A 20,509-nucleotide genomic window follows, 5' to 3' on the forward strand; every position below is an offset into this window, starting at 1 on the left:
TCGGGGAAAGAGGAAGAATGGCGGTATAGACTGGCCACTAGCGCTGACGGCCAAAGCCAAAGACACATTGGTGCCTTTTTCGGCAGATGTTGATGAGCCGACCTGCTTTTGTCCTTTGCGCGCGATGGTTTTGACAGGTCTGGTTGGCACGGTCGGGCACCCGGTTTCATCCATGTTCCATATTCGGTGAGGTTCAAACGGCGTCTTACCGAGAACGGATGAAAGGTTGGCAAAGAATGCATCGACATTCTCTTTGTTGAATCGCTTCGCACGGCTCTGGCTTACTTGCTCTGGTGTTCGCAGTGACAAATTTTTGTGGCGTTTCATGAACGCCAACTGCCAATCCTTACTCGCCTGTTGATTGTCGTTCCATGGATCCGGATACGACGCGCCAACTTTCCGAGCAAATTCATACGCGAGCTAACGAAGCTCCATCAAACTAATTCCATAGTTGATGTCGCTGGTCTTGAGAATGTAGCTTATCAGCGCCTTCTCTTGTTCGATGTTGAAGATCTGAAATAAAAAAAAAATTATTTATTATTCGATGAAAGAAAAAGAAAGAAACCAGCAGAACTCACTGTTTTTGTGCCCATCGTCGTGCTTTCAGCCAGCAAATTCTTCATTACATCGGCATTGGCAGTAGTAACGTCGATGCTCGCACCATCAAATGCTGCAATATAACGCATCAGGTTGGTCCTCGGAATTTTGTGTGCCGTCGCAGATTGTCGAACGCTGTTGTGATGTATTTTCACCGACTTGATCGCCTCCAAAATGTTGTCGAAATCAACAATTTTCTCTTGTTTGGGATAGTACCGCGGCATAATGACTAAAAAAAATTTTTCGGAGCACGAAACTATCAGGAAATGTTGAAAAACTATTGTGTTGTTGAAATTCTGCACGAAAAATCACTTATACACGTCAAATATATGAAGTTAGCATGTCAAATGTAAAAAACTATGTGGCCCGACATTCCCCGTAATAATTGGCTCGGAGATTCCCCAAACGCTCATATTTGCAAAATGGCGGTGGATAATGAACACAATGTAAATTCGTGCAAAATTTCTTTTGTGTGTCGAAGGCTAAAGGCTCAACTAATATTATAAACATATTTACCTGGATGAATTTATTGGAAAATGTGAAAAAAATCAACTATACACAGAGTTGAAAAAAAATTTTCGGAGTGTCGAATTTCTTTTTGTTGTCGCAGAGAGGTTATAACACGTGTTCACAGCTCGAGTGCTATATAGAAACTGAGCTTAGTATGAGACGAGCCGATCACAGTTGGTTGCAGCTGTCAACTAGGGAAAAAAATATCGCGCTGGCCCGGGATTCCCTACCTGCCCAACCCAAAAAAATTTGCTCGCAAATATATGTCGAAGGAAAAAGTGATAAACACAAATAAGAAATTCTTTTTACATGAGGATAAAATGATTCATCCAAATGTTTCCAGAACTCCAAAATATTCGATTTATTTGAAACACACATTTCGCTTCGCAATATTATTAACTCAGATTGGATTTCCAATTTGTATTTGCTAACATCGCAATTAAAGGGATCTTCAAAAATATCGATTAGTGTTTGAAAACAAGCAAAATCCTTAAATCTATCTTCAAAGTTATTAAACAGTGTTTCCAATATTGCAATATGATCATGTGATTTATTAACTTGTTTAAGTTTTGCATAAACAAAAACAGTTTTCGGAAAATGGAAATAATCATGCGACTGAATTTCATTTAACAGTAAAAATAATTTTGTTTTGAATTCATTCAGATTTTTTACCGCATTTTGCATTCTTCTTTCCCTTCCTTGAAGCTGTAAATTCAGTTCGTTTAAAATTAAGGTGACATCGGCTAAAAATGCCAAGTCTAAAATAAAATCTTCATCTTTTAAAAAACGAATCTCGAATTTGAATTTTTCCACATTTTTAGTTTCCAGAGACTGCAGAACTTCCTCCCTTAATTCAAACAATCTGTTTAGACAATCACCACGACTTAGCCAACGAACATCTGTAAACATTTTAAGGTCGGAGTGGCCAGCGCTCGTATTTTTTAAAAAGTTTACAAATTTTCTGTGGGTAAGTGAATGATGCCCCGCTCGGACCTTATCAATTATTTGTTCTGCAAGTTTCATGACCGGGTGATTTTTGATAAATTTAAACGAGTGCAACTTTGAATTATGCAATGAAAAGTATGCCCTGAAACCATGTTTTTTCAATTGTGGAAGCCTTCATATTTTCCAGTCATGACATTTACACCATCTGGATGTTGACGCAAATTTATTGATGTCAACAACTGAAAAACTCGTTAACGACATCGAACAAAAGCTTTCCGTCACATTCCCATAGAACGCTTCAAGAGAAAACAATGTTTCAGTTACTACGCAATTTATATCACGGCACCTTGCAGAACACAATAGCTAATTGACAAAGATCGTTAACTGGTGGTTTCGTCTAAGCATATAAAAAAAAGTTTGCAATCATTAACCTTTTTTTCAATATTGCTGATTCAATGCACATTCCTAATTGATAAGTACGTCGCGCTACAGTTCGTGGGGATAAAGGAATAGTTTCAAATAATTCTATATTATGTTTAAATTTTTGTAAAATTTTTGTACACATTTGTTTAACAAATACCCCATCAGCAAAACGTCTGCCTTGTTTTACAATATCAAAGCTAATTAAGCATGAAATTTCCGTTTTTAAAAGCATAAAGTGTGTCTCGCAAGGCATCTTTGCATTTAAGAAACAAAGCGCAACAGTCAAGCACGATGTTGATTCGTTGCTGTCTCGCCAACGACTAAACGATAGAGCGTAAGATTACGTGTGAAGTGAAAGTGTAAACACAATGGCTACGACAGACTGCAGCGTTGGCACGGTAGAACTGAAAAGAAACGTTGTTCATATTACTACATGTATATTTTGAGAAGCAACAACAACACAATGGCCGGCATATACACAAATCAACGCAGTTGTCCATTTTGTATGTACAAAACTTCGTTGTGGCCATACTAATTCCTTTCACTTCAATGAAATTTTAATATTTTGTTTAAAGTGAAATTTTTTATGCAAAAAATTAGTAAATAGGTAAATATTTTTGCTTTAAATTATCAATTGTTATTACAAATGATATAATAGAGCTATAATATAGCTTTTCTGCTTTTTATCGGGTGATTTTTAAGAGCTTGATAGTTTTTTACAAAAATTTATAAAAGATTGTCGAACATGGCTATTATGTATTTTCACCGACTTGATCGCCTCCAAAATGTTGTCGAAATCAACGAATTTTCTTGTTTGGGATAGTACCAAATTTTTGACTAAAAAAATTTTTCGGAGCACGAAACTATCAGGAAATGTTCAAAAACTAATTTTGAAATTTGTCCATGAAAAATCACTTATACACGTCAAATATATGAAGTTAGCATGTAAAATGTAAAAAAACAGCATGGCCCGACATTCCTATCTGCTCGAAAACGCTATTTATTTGCAAAATGGCGGTGGATAATGAACACAATAAATTCGTGCAAAATTTTTTTTGTGTCGAAGGCTAAAGGCTCAACCTGTATTATAAACATATTTACCTGGATGAATTTATTGGAAAATGTGAAAAAATCAACTATACACAGAGTTGAAAAAATTTAAGGACTGTGAATTTCTTTTTGTTGTCGCAGAATGGTTATAACACGTGTTCACAGCTCGAGTGCTATATAGAAACTGAGCTTAGTATGAGACGAGCCGATCACAGTTGGTTGCAGCTGTCAACTAGGGAAAAATATCGCGCTGGCCCGGGATTCCTACTGCCCACTCCAAAAAAATTCCAAATATATGTCGAAGGAAAAAGTGATAAACACAAATAAGAAATTTTTTACATGAGAAAATGATTCATCCAAATGTTTCCAGAACTCCAAAATATCGGATTTATTTGAAACACACATTTTGCCAGCAATATTATTAACTCAGATTGGATTTCCAATTTGTATTTGCTAACATCGCAATTAAAGGGATCTTCAAAAATATCGATTAGTGTTTGAAAACAAGCAAAATCCTTAAATCTATCTTCAAAGTTATTAAACAGTGTTTCCAATATTGCAATATGATCATGTGATTTATTAACGCTGGATAAACAAAAACAGTTTTCGGAAAATGGAAATAATCATGACTGAATTTCATTTAACAGTAAAAATAATTTTGTTTTGAAAATTCAGATTTTTTGCATTTTTCATTCTTCTTTCCTTCCTTGAAGCTGTAAATTCAGTTCGTTTAAGATTAAGGTGACATCGGCTAAAAATGCCAAGTCTAAAATAAAATCTTCATCTTTTAAAAAACGAATCTCTAATTTGAATTTTTCCACATTTTTAGTTTCAGACTGCAGAACTTCCCCTTAATTCAAACAATTGTTTAGACAATCACCACGACGTCAGCCAACGAACATCTGTAAACATTTTAGGTCGGAGTTCCTGGTGTGGGTGAATGAGCTCGGACCTTATCATTATTTGTTCTGCAAGTTTCATGACCGGGTGATTGCTGATCAGAAGCGAATAATTCTGAAAAGTATGCCCCGAAAAGAAATACCATGTTTTTTCAATTGCCTACGAAATATTTTTGACATTTACCATCTGTACACACTCCCGCAAATTTATTGATGTCAACAACTTTGTTAACGACATCGAACATTTCCGTCACATTTTAGAACGCTTCAAGAGAAAACAATGTTTCAGTTACTACGCAATTTATATCTACGGCTCGAACACATATAGCTAATTGACAAAGATCGTTAACAGCGGTGGTTTCGTCTAAGCATATAGAAAAAAGTTTGCAATCATTAATTTTTCAATATCGCTGATTCAATGCACATTCAATTGATAAGTCTAAGTTAAGATAAAGGAATAGTTTCAAATAATTCTATATTATGTTTAAATTTTTGTAAAATTTTTGTACACATTTGTTTAACAAATACCCCATCAGCAAAACGTCTGCCTTGTTTTACAATAACAAAGCTAATTAAGCATGAAATTTCCGTTTTTAAAAGCAGTCTCAAGGCATCTTTGCATTTAAACAAAGCGCAACAGTTGATGCGCGCGTTAGTTGCTGTCTCGCCAACGACTAAACGATAGAGCGTAAGATTACGTGTGAAGTGAAAGTGTAAACACAATGGCTACGACAGACTGCAGCGGCACGGCAGTGAACTGAAAACGTCGTTGTTCATATTACTACATGTATATTTTGAGAAGCAACAACAACACAATGGCCGGCATGTTACACAAAACAACGCAGTTGTCCATTTTGTATGTACACAATTTCATACTAATTCCTTTCACTTCATGAAATTTTAATATTTTGTTCAAAAGTTGAAATTTTTATACAAAAAATAAGTAAATAGGTCAATATTTTTGCTTTAAATTATCAATTGTTATTACAAATGATATAATAGAGCTATAATATAGCTTTTTTATGCTTTTATCGGGTGATTTTTTAAGAGCTTGATAACTTTTTTTTTTTAAAAAAACGCATAAAATTTGCAAAATCTCATCGGTTCTTTATTTGAAACGTTAGATTGGTTCATGACATTTACTTTTTGAAGATAATTTCATTTAAATGTTGACCGCGGCTGCGTCTTAGGTGGTCCATTCGGAAAGTCCAATTTTGGGCAACTTTTTCGTGCATTTCGGCCGGAATAGCCCGAATTTCTTCGGAAATGTTGTCTTCCAAAGCTGGAATAGTTGCTGGCTTATTTCTGTAGACTTTAGACTTGACGTAGCCCCACAAAAATAGTCTAAAGGCGTTAAATCGCATGATCTTGGTGGCCAACTTACGGGTCCATTTCTTGAGATGAATTGTTCTCCGAAGTTTTCCCTCAAAATGGCCATAGAATCGCGAGCTGTGTGGCATGTAGCGCCATCTTGTTGAAACCACATGTCAACCAAGTTCAGTTCTTCCATTTTTGGCCACAAAAAGTTTGTTAGCATCGAACGATAGCGATCGCCATTCACCGTAACGTTGCGTCCAACAGCATCTTTGAAAAAATACGGTCCAATGATTCCACCAGCGTACAAACCACACCAAACAGTGCATTTTTCGGGATGCATGGGCAGTTGGCCACCAAGATCATGCGATTTAACGCCTTTAGACTATTTTTTGTGGGGCTACGTCAAGTCTAAAGTCTACAGAAATAAAATTCGGGCTATTCCGGCCGAAATGCTCGAAAAAGTTGCCCAAAATTGGACTTTCCGAATGGACCACCTAAGACGCAGCCGCGGTCAACATTTAAATGAAATTATCTTCAAAAAGTAAATGTCATGAACCAATCTAACGTTTCAAATAAAGAACCGATGAGATTTTGCAAATTTTATGCGTTTTTTTTTAAAAAAAGTTATCAAGCTCTTAAAAAATCACCCGATATTTGTAAAATAACGTCAAGTTTGTTGAAGCTGTGAATAATTTTACATTTTACATATTAGTGGCATCACCACTCTACCTCCTCTTTCTATCTTCCATTCTACTGTCAACTCTACTGTCGTCCTACTGTCGTTGGCAAAAATAGGAGCAAATTGAAGTTAGCGAGAACGACAACTGTCGGCCTGCAGTCGTGTAGTTGTGCAGCTGTCAAAATAACACTCACCATAAGAATGTGTGTATTTTAATATTTGACAGATGTAGTTTGCAGTCTGTCGTAGCCATTGTGTTTACACTATGAGAGGGCACAATTGTGCTAAGAAATGCCGACCACTGATTTAGATATTTAATCAATTATAGTAAATTTTACAACAAAAACGATTTCATTCATAAACGCAGGAGCAAATTCAACAAGCGACCTCGCTTCATCTCCCCGAGCATGCCTTTGTCAACAAGCGTCTTTTCGCGACAATGGCAAAAGCTAAAAATCTTAAATTGATCAACTTCTAAAATATTATTTTAAGTTCTCTGCTTAAAGCATAGAGAAAGTGCAAATTGAATTCTGTATAATGTTGTATGTGAATTTAAGAAAGTGTTGGTCACTCCACCATATTTTTATCCTTTCCTTCTCGATAGTTTTCTTTCATACAAAATGATGCATTTCTTGGAATATCACTAAGAAGTTTAACTTCTTCGGCGCGTAGGGACTCCACGCACCAGTTTTTTAATCTTGTTTGTGTTTGGAAAATAGCTGGTTCACAGCAAAGAGCTCTTCACCTCATGTAGTGAGTGTTTTGTGCTTTTTCTTATGAGGTTTCAGCAAGAATAACCTCTCAAAAAAAGTTACAAATCAGTTGTGAGGTTTTCACAGAATTGGGCCGTAAATTTCTTTGTCTTTTATATAGTTCAGGTTTATATTATATTCCACCAATTCCAGTAGCCATCGCTGTAACCTGGGATTGATATCGTTTCTTTTATGTTTGTGGTACAGCCGGACTAGTGGTTGGTGGCCAGTTGAAAGATCAAATTCTTTCCCGTAAAGGTGCGGCCTGAAGTAGGTAACTCTCCATACTATGCGAGCAATTCTTTTTCTACTGTTTCCTTCCGTGATCATTAAAGGTTTTACTTGCATAGCTAACAAGACGTCATTCTGCATGAGGACTGCTCCTACAGTTTTAATGTTTGAATTGTTTTAATTTTACTTGGGTTGGGTTTAATTCCTTTTGGTGAAAGAATGTGGCCCGAAAATTCCTTTAAAAAAAATTCCATTTGTTAATTAGAACTCTTAGAATGTCTTCCGTTAGTTTATTAGTACTTTATTTATACTACGAATGTGCTCTTTGAAGCTTGTGCTAAAGATCAATATGTCGTCAAGGAAAACGATGATATATATTAATTCTCTTAATACTGAGTTTATCAGCCGTTGGAATGTGGCAGGTGAATTTTTTAGCCTGAACGGCATTCGAACAAACTCATAATTGCCTAAAGGTGTGTAAAGTGCTGTACCTAATGGAAATATTTTGATTCAACATATCATCTATTTGATATAGAAACGTATATGAATTTATTAAAAAAATATGACGGAAGGTACATCATTGGTGGCGACTTTAACGCAAAACACACTCATTGGGGATCTCGTTTAACTACAATCAAAGGTCGAGAACTTCTCAAAGGTATACAATCAGTTGGATGCAATTTTGTTTCTACAGGAAGACCCACTTATTGGCCTACAGATAGACAGAAATTGCCAGACCTTCTTGACTTCTTTATAATCAATAAACTACCGAAACTCAATTTATGTATTAAAGATTGCTCAGACCTAAGCTCTGACCATTCCCCAGTGCTACTAACTCTGTATGAAAAGCCATTTATTTCGGCCGCCAAGCCAACGTTATGTAATAAACACACTAATTGGTATAAATTTAAAAGTATGGTGAATAAAGTCGACCCAAAGCTAAAGCACATATCGACTGGTATTGAGTTGGACTGTGCGGTTGAAGATTTCATAAAAATAATTCAAAACGCTGCGTGGAAGAGTACACCAAATACCCGCGTGAATCTAAGTGGTACCAAATACCCAAAACACATCTTAGAAAGTATCCATAAAAAGCGCAAGCTTCGACGGAGATGGCAGCAAACAAGGTCCTCTGCTCTCAAAACTGAGCTTAATAAATGTACAGCGAAACTAAGAACACAAATTAAACAGTTTAAAAATTTTTCCTCCTGGCTAAACTCAAATCAACAAATAAAACATTAGCACCACTAAAACTAAACGAAATTGTTTGGGTCAAAACGAATGAACAGAAAGCTGCCGTGTTTGCAAATCATTTGAGAAACACATTTACACCTAACGATGGGTACGAGATAAACTGTGAAAATAGTTGGTTGGACCCACACATCAGCATTTCTCCTGTTACTATTAAAGAAATTAAAAATCTTATCGGGAAGATAAGACTCAAAAAACCACCTGGGTACGATTTAATAACTGGAGAAATATTATGCAATTTAACAAAGAATTGTATAAAAAAACTTGTAAACATTATAAATAGTGCTTTATAGATACGTGCCATCGCTTTGGAAAGTATCTGAAGTCATAATGATACCTAAGCCGGGTAACCCAGTATACAATGTTACATCATATAGACCAATTTCGCTGCTGCCAGCTTTATCTAGAATCTTTGAGACTATACTCATAAACAGACTCAAACAGCTTTGAGACCATACTCATAAATAGGCATCAGTTTTGCTTCCGTGACCACTATTCAACAATTGACCAGGTACACCGAATCGTTAATTTCGTTGAAAATACAATCGATAATAAGAATGTTTGTACGGCGGCCTTTTTGGACGTGTCTCAAGCTTTTGACAAAATTTGGCAAACGGGTCTACTGCTCAAATTCAAATACATGCTACCCAAATAATTTTGTGAAATAATTCTTCATACTTAAAAGATAGATACTTCCGCATTAAACAAGAGGATGCATATTCAAACTTGCAACCGATAGAAGCGGGTGTTCCCCAGGGAACCGTGTTGGGGCCAATGCTTTATTTGCTTTTTGCCAGTGATCTCTCACCTGATTCTAGTTATATGACAGCGACATTTGCAGATGACACAGCTTTGTTAGCAGCTGGAGAGTCAACTTCAATATCTAGTCGACGAGTGCAGATAGCAGTCAACGCAATTACTAAGTGTCGCATAAAATTAAACGACACCAGATCATTTCATGTCGACTTTACCTTGAAAGAGCCGGCATATTGTACAATTTATATAAATAACATTCCTATACCACATCATAACAGTGCTAAGTACTTTGGAATCACCTTAGATGCTAAGCTACGCTGGAAAGAGCATGTCAAGAAAAGGAGCGAGCTTGATATGAAACTTGGCAAACTTTACCACCTAGTTGGCAGGAAATCCACGCTATCAATTCAAAACAAACTGTTACTATATAATCAAGTTCTAAAGCCAGTTTTGGCCTACGGAGCCCAACTATGGGGTTGTTCAAGTCAAAGCTGTATTGCCAGCATTCAGCGCTTTCAAAGTAAGGTGCTAAGGACTTTAGTTAATGCTCCTTGGTATATTAGATCTGCTGACCTGCACCGTGATCTAGGCGTGAATTCAGTGGTAAATGAAATCTCCAAAATATCAGTCTCACGAACTGAAGCTTAGACAGCACGTTAATGAGGAAGCCTCCAGATTCATCGAAACTGCTGGGCGAGAAATCCGGTTGAAACGCAAGAAGCCTTCCGATCTAGTAAGACAACAGTAGTAGCAAATGTATTTCTTAACATTTATCTTTTAATTATCTCTCCTAATTAATTAGACTAGAATTGTTGTTAGTATTTTATTTTTATATACTAGGTACAATGTAAAATAATATAAAAAAAAAATCAATTTGATTGTTGATTTCCTCTTCATGAATCTTCGGATACCTATGTACATATGTATATATTTTGGAATATACAGGATTATTCGTTGTGGTGATAGTTTCCTGTTGTACTTCGTGGGCATGTACTTCATTTTGTTATGTTATTTGCATTTTTGTAGGTACAAGCATTTAACAAGTTTATTTTATTTTTATTTATTTCTAAGTGACTTTCTTCCAAGTTGATTACACTGTGGAACATTTTTGGGATTATTGTCTGGGGGGTGAGAAATTCCAAGTCAGGGTGATGGTGTTTAAACTCAACAAAGATTTATCATTCCTTACCTCTGGTGGGGGGAAATGAAACCGTCTTTCGTCGAGTGAGAAATATTTCATTCTGATTTTATTTGGTATTTTTCTTTGCTTATATACAAATTTTTAAAACTATCTTATCTAATTAAATATATGTATGTGTATGTATGTTAGAGCCCACCACATGGGGTTGTTTTCAACCATACAATGCCATACATGTGTGCGTGTGTGGTCATACAATTTATGTTGTATGGTTTGGGCTGTTTTCAAGTGCACAAGTGCATTTGTAATCAATTGCCCAAACCTAAGTAAATATGTTTATATAACATATCTTGAGTATATGCGTATTATATTTAAATGCATACGTGCCTCATGTATGTATGTACATATGTATATGTGCTGCATATATATGCATGTATATTGTTTCTTTTATTTTGCTGCATTGCATGTAAATGCATTATGTATGTATGTATGTATGTATGTATATTAATATATAAATAGATATTTATATTTAGTAAAATTTCGGCTTTGCTGATAAGTAAGCATGTTCAATGATATTTGAACATATTGCCGAGGGAAAAAATGATTATTTAAAAGTGGACTGTATAACTTATTACAATAGCTACAATATTTCTTATCTTATTTGTAAATAATATAAAATTGTCTAAATATAAATATATTAATTATTCCGCCTTTTTTTTGAAGTTATGATCCTGTTCAATTTTGAACATTTTCCCGGGCGGCAAAAGTGACTTCTGGGAAGGTGATTGCAGCTTGTAGTCGTCGCCTGGCCTTCAATCGATAGTAAATGAAGACTGCTACTAGTACGCCGATTATAAAGAATAACAATGCGTACTGAATGTCCATGTTCATTTTTGAACAGATGGTACTAGGTCAGTATAGTAAAACTCTCAAAGGGTTTGGCGTTCGTATGTGTCAGTTTTTTTGTATGACGTCGATTTGGATTTCGATACGATTATCGTCATGTCTCCATGGACAGGGATTTGACAGTATTCCACACCTTGCTCATTACAGCGGAGAGATTAAATGTCTTCAGGTGCTCTACCCATGTCGTCCGCTTATGTTCATTGACCAGTTGTCGAGTCTTCAAGTTGAGATACCTTAGGCGCGGATCACAGAAAACGGCTGAGCGTAAAGCAGGTTTTATTCAGGCAAGGGCTGTTATTTCGGAGATCTAACCCCGCTTAGATCGGTAAGTCTTAGTATAAGTTTGTCATCAAGGTTGTTCCGTATTCTCCTAATTCCCCTGCACTTGCGCTAAACGGCTCCATCTAAACTCCACCTCGGTTAGGTGTAATCTTAGGTCTTAAGAATTTGTCATGACTGAAGACACACAGGGAGTGGACCAGGAGTTAAATGGTTCTATGTTGCCAACACTCTGCTGTGATTTTAACCTCTAGGGCTGTGTAATTTGCACCTAGTTCTCGTACTGCGCCGCTACTCCACCAGACTGGTAGACAGGGGACCTCCATGGTCCTTAAGAGCTCAAATAAGCAATATGACTCTCATTCTGAGCAGTCTCCCGCCCCAACCTTCATCCCGCTCCCATCCCCGTGCGAGAACCGCTCAGCAACTCCTGCTTACTCGCTCAGTCTGTTCTGTTTGTCAGACCATCATACATGCAATTCTTGTACAGGCTGTACACTCCCCGACGTGTTCCGGCCTGCGCACCAGATGTGAGTGGGGTGTGTCATGTTTTACCCCATGCTACAGGAGTCTGCCCCCCCAACACCCAACAGTGGCGATGCCAACTAACACCACAGTGCGACAACCGCCCCTGCCGGTTTTACAGCTGCACCAACCACCACCTACACGCCACTCCCACACTCTCAGGCTCACTAACGACAAACTCGAATTTTACAATTCAACTGCAACGGGCTCCAGAGCTTCCTCGATTTAGCTCTGGAGCCCGTTGCAGTTGACTGCACAACACCGTGCAATATCGGCTTATCGATGCCTATGTCGACCGCAAAAATACTACCCAAGAATGTCAGGGCTCTCCGGTCAGGCGATGCCGAGCTCAAAATATTTAATATACATATACATCCCCAGTTACTTTTGCCCTACAGGCCTTAGATGCGCTACTTCGTGGTGAAACCAGTTTGGCACTATGCGACTTTAACGAGCATCACGATCTTTGGCATTGCTGGCGGACAAATAAACGTAGACGATTCTACATTCTGCACAATGAAGGACGAAGCTCCTACCAGAACTATGGGCACCTGTAATAGCTCGCCCGATATTAACATTGCTAGTGGTGGTCTGATAAATGGTATAACCTGGCGACCTATGTTGACTCTCGCATCAGACCTTCTGCCCATAAGTATCGCTATCGAAAATCCTTCCGACTTTATTTCTGTGGACAACCGCACTTTCGTTAACATTAACAAAGCTAAATGGGTCGGCTTCACAGAATTTACTGAGAGCACCTTCAACGCTTTACCCATTCTTACGAACGTATCCGCTGGCAAACATCGATTCCATAAAGTGACCGCAGCAGCTACCGTTCGCTTTATGGCTGGAAGAATCGTGGAACTCCGCCGTAATTTCCCAGCCGAAGCAGCTATTTTAGCTAACAAGCACCTTATGCCATGCCGTTCCATGTGATCCCTGAATAAGGTATCTCAATTTGGAGATTCGGCAAATAGTAAACCAATACAAGCGGACAAAATAGATAGAGCACTTGAAGTCCTGTAACCTTTCCACCGGCGTGGGTAACTTTAGACTACTATCAAGGCTTTGTCTGATCCGAAAAGGCATGATGACCGGTTTGAAATCAATTCAATAGTCATGCCTCTTCGAACCCGACGAAGTGCGCGAGTTACATCAACTCCACCTATATACGATGTTGCATCAACTCCAAAGCCAACATACATACAAGCCATTAATTGGGTACAATTGGCCTACATATAAACAATGTAAAATGCTGAATTGCAACATAACAATTCTGCATTAACAATAACAAACAAAATAACTAACTGATTCATAAACAGTATATTCAAATAACAAATATATACATTAGTTCATAATATTGTAATTTATCATTTTTTTTCCAACAACTAAAGAGGTATAAATAATTAGAATTAAAAAAATTTTGAAGCAGTTCTGAATTATCAATAAACCAAGCAACAAGCACCGAATCAAAATTTGGTTTTGTTTTTAAATTAAAACGTCAACATAAGTTGACAGTGGTAACTGGCTCAGTTGGTGAACTAATTTCAGAAGTAAATTAGTTCAATACAGTAGTTGAAGTGGCAAATATGTTAAACTCATAAAAAAATTAAAAAAAAGTTAAACTGATTCAAAAATTTTTAACTGAAATTGAGTAACGAAACAAAGTTAAACAGGGTGATGTACTCAACGTAATACCAGGATTAGAAACATGGGAAAAATAAAAAAAACTTGCTACCCGTTTTAATCTTAGCAATAACGATTAAACCAGTTAAATCTAAAATATGAGCAGGATGGCCTTAAGCCGCAGGAATTCTGTCAAGCTATAAATGAATCAATAATGCTTAAGACATTTCTAACCAATATACCACCTCATCAACTGAAGAATCAGGACTTGTGAAGCCAGGTAGGAAAAAAGATACATTTTTTTTACGAAAAATATAACACAAAATATAGGGCAACCAAATCAGAGCGGTAATATTCCGCCATTTGAAAACCAATAAAAGCCAATAACATCAGGAATAAACATAAATACACAGTCCAGACATTATGAATTTATGGACGTGGACCACCTACAGGAGGAAAGTGAATAAGAAGTAAATTTTCTATTGGCCACAGACACGGAAATATTCCGCTTGTTGAATTAATCATAGGCAAACATTAATTAATATGTCTTATCGACACATGATTGACGACATCACTCCTGGCTCGTCCGAATTACAAAAAATGTAAGTTACAGAAACCAATTAAATTTAATACATTAAACAGGCAGAGTTACACAGAGTATAAGGTTATTTCGGAAATACCAAAGGAATTCAGTATCAGAAATTTAATGGCTTGGAAACACACCACATTTACAAATAAAAACTTCCAAAGACTTATAGGCAAAAATATCTTAAGAAAATTAGGCCCAATAACACAGTAAAACAGCTAATCTGGGGGGTGAGAAACAAAAAAACAGGATGGAGTTGTGGGACGGTATTGCGGCTGAATTAAACAATATCGGCCCTCCAATACGTAGTGGAGCGAATGGAATAAGGTAAGAATAAACAATGTTTATTGGATATACATATGTACATATTGTACATATCTGTATTAATTTGTGTATTACTTAGGTTTGGTTGGACTACAAACTAGAATTAAAGAGAAAAATTTCAGAAAATAGGAAAGAGATTGTAGCCACAGGTGGACGACCTTACACGCAAATGCAGCTTAACGCCTTTAGAGCAGGCCGTGGAGAAGTTGCTGAGCTTACAGCAGGCAGTGAGTCCAAGCGGAGCCGCATTTGGAACCACTGCAGCTGCACCAACAAATTTAGAAGAAAGCAACACACATGTGGATGGTAACGAGGTGCAGCCTGAACAGGCGGGACAAATTTCAAACGTGAGCCTTACGTCTAGGCAGGCACCTATAAACAAAGTAGAGGAGCGCGAAAATTTGCGTATGAAGGCTTTGAGCCAGCGGAATCGAAAGAAGAAAGAAAGATGGAAGAAAATACTGAAAAAAAATTCAACATAAAGAAGAAATTGAATTAAAATTAAAGGAATGGGAATTGAAAAACCTAAATACTCAAAATAAAAAACGTAATTCCAGAAATTAAAAATTAATTTCAATTATTTTATTGTATGTTACATATACATATACATATACATATTTTAGGGATGCAACTACACTATGACAATGCATTCGCAATTTGTCTTTGGCGACGATCTGCTGCTGTTCCACTGAAGTTTCCTTCAACTGGTTCCATTGGTACCACTATGTCAACAAAAGTTTATTGTTCAGGCTCATTTACATTATAATTTTTACAAATATTGTGTAAAGCTCAACATACATTAATAATCACAGTTGCTTTACTAGGAGGATATCATAGTTTACGTTCACCTAGTATAACGTAAAACGGCATTTTAGCACTCAAATTGTCCTTTCAACTACGTTCCTTCCCTTTGAATGTTCTTCATTAAAATTCGATTCGAATTTGTTTTTAAAAAGCTATTATTCCATACAAATGAGTCGTGGCTAGATCCTCCATATCTTGCATCAACGCACCTTATCACCATATCCTGATCGCACGCCTGATTAAAATTATTTGTTAAAACGAAATAATAATAAGTTATATTTTGTTTGTTTAGTTGTTACTTACAATCATCGCATTTATGCTGTAAAATCCTTTTCTATTTAAATACAAATGTTTGTTTTCGTACGGAGCAATAATCGAAACATGAGTTCTATCAAGCAGCCAACCACATTTGGAATTCCCGAACATGTGAAAATTTTTCTTCTTGTTATTTGTTTTTCTTCTTTCGTCGGATTTCAAAATTAGGAGCTTTTAAAATAAACGAAAGAGTACTAGGCTGCGCAATACCTATTTGAAAATCATTTCCCACTCTTTGCTGATAGTTCCCATGAGCTAAAAACCTAAGGACGCAAAAATATTTTAACATCGGTGATATTGACGACGATAGGCGAATCGAATATTTTTCTTTTATGCTATCTAGCGCATACATAAATGCATCCTTGCTTAATCGAAAGTTTTTCTTAAATCTGATCATAAAAACTTATGCGATATGTGTGTATGCACTTTTATAGCAATAGATAATTACAATACTGAAGAAAGTTCCATTGGATTGGAGCGATCCCTGATGAACCTAATAGTAAAACAATTTTTAAAAATAATATGAACAAATATACATGCACATCCAATTAGAAATATTTGTAATATCATTGAAGAAAATAACATACCTTTTCACCTTTATTAGTGAGGGAGAACATTTAATAAATAAAAAACCATACTTGGATCGAATCTAATACAATTCAAAGATATTGTAGAAATTGATACAGAAATCTACCATAATCAAAATTAAGAAATATTAGAATATATATATTCACATTCGGAAGACAAAATAAGAATATTGGAAATCTTAGAAAGTAACTCAAACTATAAATTTGATAATATACAAAAATTGCATAAATTAATTAACACCCATTGAGGATCATCCTATTTTAACTATATTAACTATAATCGCAATTATTATCTCTTCTTGTATAATTATCTATGTAGTATATGAAGTATATTACGCTATATTACAAGGTAAGAAACTACAACTGCAAAATAAAACGCAGAAGTAATATCTGGAAATCCTGAGGGAACAGGGTATGGAACACCTCATAAAAATTAATGTGATAACCTCAGTACAAAGCAGAAGCTTTATTTTTCAAGAGAGGGGAGAGTTAATACTTACCACAACTACCACACGGCGACTGAACTAATATCAACCTACAGCACAAACTCTACCGATGACATGTATATCCAGTACTATTCCATGAAGGAACCGCTAAGCTACATTCTGGAACTATAAGAGATAAAATGTTATGTAGCTTTTCTTACATACATACGTATAAATACCTCAACGCAGCTGTACATATTTATTATACGCATCTAGATTGCTTAAGTAATTTGAATGCGTAATAAACAACGTTCTATTCTTGTAGTGGAACTGAAATATACATACATATATGGTTTTATAAATATACAAAGTAAAAACTTTATTTCGCGTGTGCGTAGCGGTCGTTGAGTTGTTTGTGCGATCGGCGGGTGCCAATCTGGGCAATCTGGAGTGCTGTGCTGAGCATCAGGCGTTTAGTGTCTTCAGTGTCATGAGGATTTGGACAGGATTGCCCAAAAGGTGTTGGCGTCTTTTCAGTGTTGGAGATTGTGACTCCTGTGTGGACCAACGGTCGTAACGGTTGGTGATCACGCAGTAATAGACCGCTTGAGCTGGCCTGCTCTTGAGTCGCATACATCAGTGCGTTCACGCGCATGGAGAGCAGCTGTCCCAGAATTCTTCCCGTCCGGGAGTACTCTGCGTCAGTGGTACGACGGCGGATCAGACTGTCTAGAAGGGAGTCAGTGAGTGGAATGCCTCTTCACAGTGAAGGAGGGTTAAGACCCTCGCTGGAAGCGGATAATTCGCCGCATCCACAATGGTGGATGATTCCACGTCGGGTGGGGAAGAGGAGGGAGCGGGACCTGCGTTAAGGTCTCACCCGCGGCGTAAGGCTCGTATGGTGTCGCCGCATGAGGGCCGCGGAGAAGAGATAGGCACTGCTGAAAAAGCGGTTGCTCACCGCTGTGCTGGAGACTTGGTCGGTTGTGGTCATTAGTAAGGGCCTACAACTTCCTCTAAGGAAGTAATTAGAAAAGTTGTTAAGCAGGTGGGCCCTTTATTGGGAGTGAGGATCCATTAAGTACGGTCTTTTAAGGGTGGTGGGGGGCGCACAAATTAGGCTTTCCTGAAGGCCGGTAGGTGCTACATGTAGTGGTTCTCCTTCCGGGTGCGACTGGATAGCCCTGTCGCTAGCTGCTTTCGGTGTATCGGTTTCAACCATAGAGTGGTGTGGTTCGGGGTCTTCACGGACCTTAGGGCTAATGCTGCAATAGTTGTGAGTAAGCCTAACTACGGCTGTCTAGTTGTGGATTCTTCACAACTGGGTGTATGTGTCGCGATAGAAGGGAAGTTCGGTAGCTTGTTGTCGCTAGTTTGTATTGCAAATAAAGCGAGCCCCTAGAGCCCTACCTTGGTTACATGGATAAGCTACTACTACTTGCTAGTAGTAGCCTATTTATCCTAGGGCTTGCTGCGAATGCTTCGATGTGGTTTAGTAAGGTATCCCAACATTCGTCTGGATATCAAACACACAGTCGATGTAAGACATTGAGCGAATGGGTGGCGGCTAATAGCCTCCACTTTGTGATTTCAGCGTTAGATGGGAGGTTAAGGGAGGGTTGGGATTGAGTGATCATATGGCGATGGCGTACCACTGGTATTGACTGGAACCAGTATGGACTCCCACGGTCAAATTCTGACAGGCTGTCCCAGCTTAGGTACGAATTCAGTTGTGCGGCTAGGGAATACAAGGAGATGTTAGTGAAAGTTAAGCAAGAGGATTGTAAAAGTTTTGTTTGTGTGAATAGGAACGACCACTGGGGTTAGGTCTATAGGATCTGCCGGGGCCGTAGGAAAGAAGATTTCACCTCTCTTTGCGCCGGTGACACATGGTTATCGTCATGCAGAGACTGTGCGGGGGTTCTGTTAGGAGAGTTCTTTTCCTGGGCGGACAGTCAGGAACCTCAAGCAAAAGATGTACCTGTCCCTTCATTAGACGATGGGAGTTGCAGTACGCTTTTGCCTGGTTAGGTTGAACGGTCTTCCTTTCTTGATGATGATGAGATGTGCAAAAGCTTTTGGAAGTTCATCCCGGAATACCTGGAGGCCATTTACAATAAGTGAGTCTGGGAGGGCCACTTTTCACGCAAGTGGAAAAGTACTAGGACTGTTCCTTTCCTGAAGTCCCCTGATAAGATCAGGAGCGTTCCTGGTGCTTATCGGGGCATCGGTCTCCTTCCAGTACTTGGGAAAGTGCTGGAAAGAGTCATGGTGGAACGGCTTCAGGAGCTAACACGGGGTGTGTGGTCAGATAGGCAGTATGGGTTCAGGAAAGAACGCAGTATAGAATATGCATGGTTTCATGTTCATAATGCCGTTAGGGAGAATGTCAACAAGTAAGTTCTTGGCATATTTGTTGACTACAAGGGGCACTTGACTACTTAGGCTGGGATCGAGTGGTGTAACGGCTGGAGGAGCTTGGATGTCGAGAAATTACTCTTTAGACAGAAAAGCCTCTCTAGTCGACATGAATGGGAGTGTGGAGATTGGAGTGGTTCGTGGCTGCCCGCAGGGTTCCAACTGTGGTCCATATATTTTGAGCCTTATGATGGACTATCTGCTTGGGCAGCTCGAGCCACTCTGTAAGTGTTGTCCGTATGTGGACGACCTTCATCTGCTGGTCGAAGGTCGCTCGCGGTCTGTGCTAGAACGGGCGGGTGGACATCTCTCAGAAATTGTGAATTCTCGGGGCTTAGGTGTGGGGTGGACAAATCGATGGAAAAACGGTGACAGTGCTGCTTAAGGGCAGACTGTCGCCGGTTCGTCCACCGATTGTCGGGGTGAACGGGGTCAGCATCAGGTATGTGATGCAAGTCAAATACCTGGGGCTGACCATGAGTGAAATAACGTGTTTTACTCCACACTTAGCGAACGTAAAAGAGCGACTGCAGGCAACCGTAGGCAAAATACAGTGGACTTTGAAGAGTGATTGGAGTCTCGGACGTCGTGCTGTCCGCACCATATATCATGGCTTGTTTGTAGCCTATGCCACTTATGGAGTCGCTGTATGGTGGGAAGCAGCCACAGCAGTCTTTGGGTTCTAAGAACTCCTCTCAATTTAGCGTTGTATGATGCTTGCCTGTTTGCTTGTATGTCGCACCGCCGTTGCATTCAGGTTAGGAAGGGATTGAGTGTTCCATTGCTGTGGAATGACTGGATTTCCGATGACGATATGGTTTCTAGATTATAAGGTTATGTGTAAGTGGCCACAACGTTTGGACAATAGCCCTAACGACCGATTGACTTATGAGTACATTCGGGACGTTGGGTTTGTTGAGTGTAGCCCAGACTTCGGTTTTTGTTTGAGTCTGGGGTTTTCGCTTACGGGGCACGGGCCTTTGAATGCATTTTTCATTCAGAGGTGCCTGATAGGTCGGGGTTCTACAGACAGCTAATTGCTATTCGAACTTCTTCATGGTCGGGCAATGGAACGTCCGCCCCATCGTCATCAATTGGAGAATCGCGTTCACCATCTCTAGGTGTTATACATTCACTGCCATTCAGCAGGATGGAGAAGTGTTCCC

At 38.4% G+C, this 20,509-nt stretch overlaps 2 protein-coding genes and 1 pseudogene across 2 annotated transcripts in view; 2 read left to right on the forward strand and 1 right to left on the reverse strand.

Annotated features, from left to right (window-relative positions):
- Positions 1–420: 420 nt before the first annotated feature.
- Positions 421–970, reverse strand: LOC126765891 (uncharacterized). Its single transcript, XM_050483563.1, has 2 exons — positions 579–970; positions 421–513 (listed from the first exon to the last, which is right to left on the reverse strand). Exons 1-2 carry the CDS (start codon positions 819–821, stop codon positions 421–423), a joined length of 336 nt encoding a protein of 111 aa, XP_050339520.1. The 5' UTR covers positions 822–970.
- Positions 971–12,663: 11,693 nt separating this feature from the next.
- LOC126765892 (uncharacterized) lies at positions 12,664–13,261 on the forward strand (annotated as a pseudogene).
- Positions 13,262–14,427: 1,166 nt separating this feature from the next.
- Positions 14,428–20,509, forward strand: part of LOC126765893 (uncharacterized) — a 26,392-nt gene continuing 20,310 nt past the window's right edge. Inside the window, exon 1 of the mRNA XM_050483564.1 lies at positions 14,428–14,486. Within this exon, the coding sequence (XP_050339521.1) occupies positions 14,428–14,486 (59 nt within the window). The remainder of the gene's footprint in view (positions 14,487–20,509) is intronic.

Source organism: Bactrocera neohumeralis, unplaced genomic scaffold (assembly GCF_024586455.1).
Source record: "Bactrocera neohumeralis isolate Rockhampton unplaced genomic scaffold, APGP_CSIRO_Bneo_wtdbg2-racon-allhic-juicebox.fasta_v2 cluster11, whole genome shotgun sequence".
NCBI lineage: Eukaryota > Metazoa > Arthropoda > Insecta > Diptera > Tephritidae > Bactrocera > Bactrocera neohumeralis.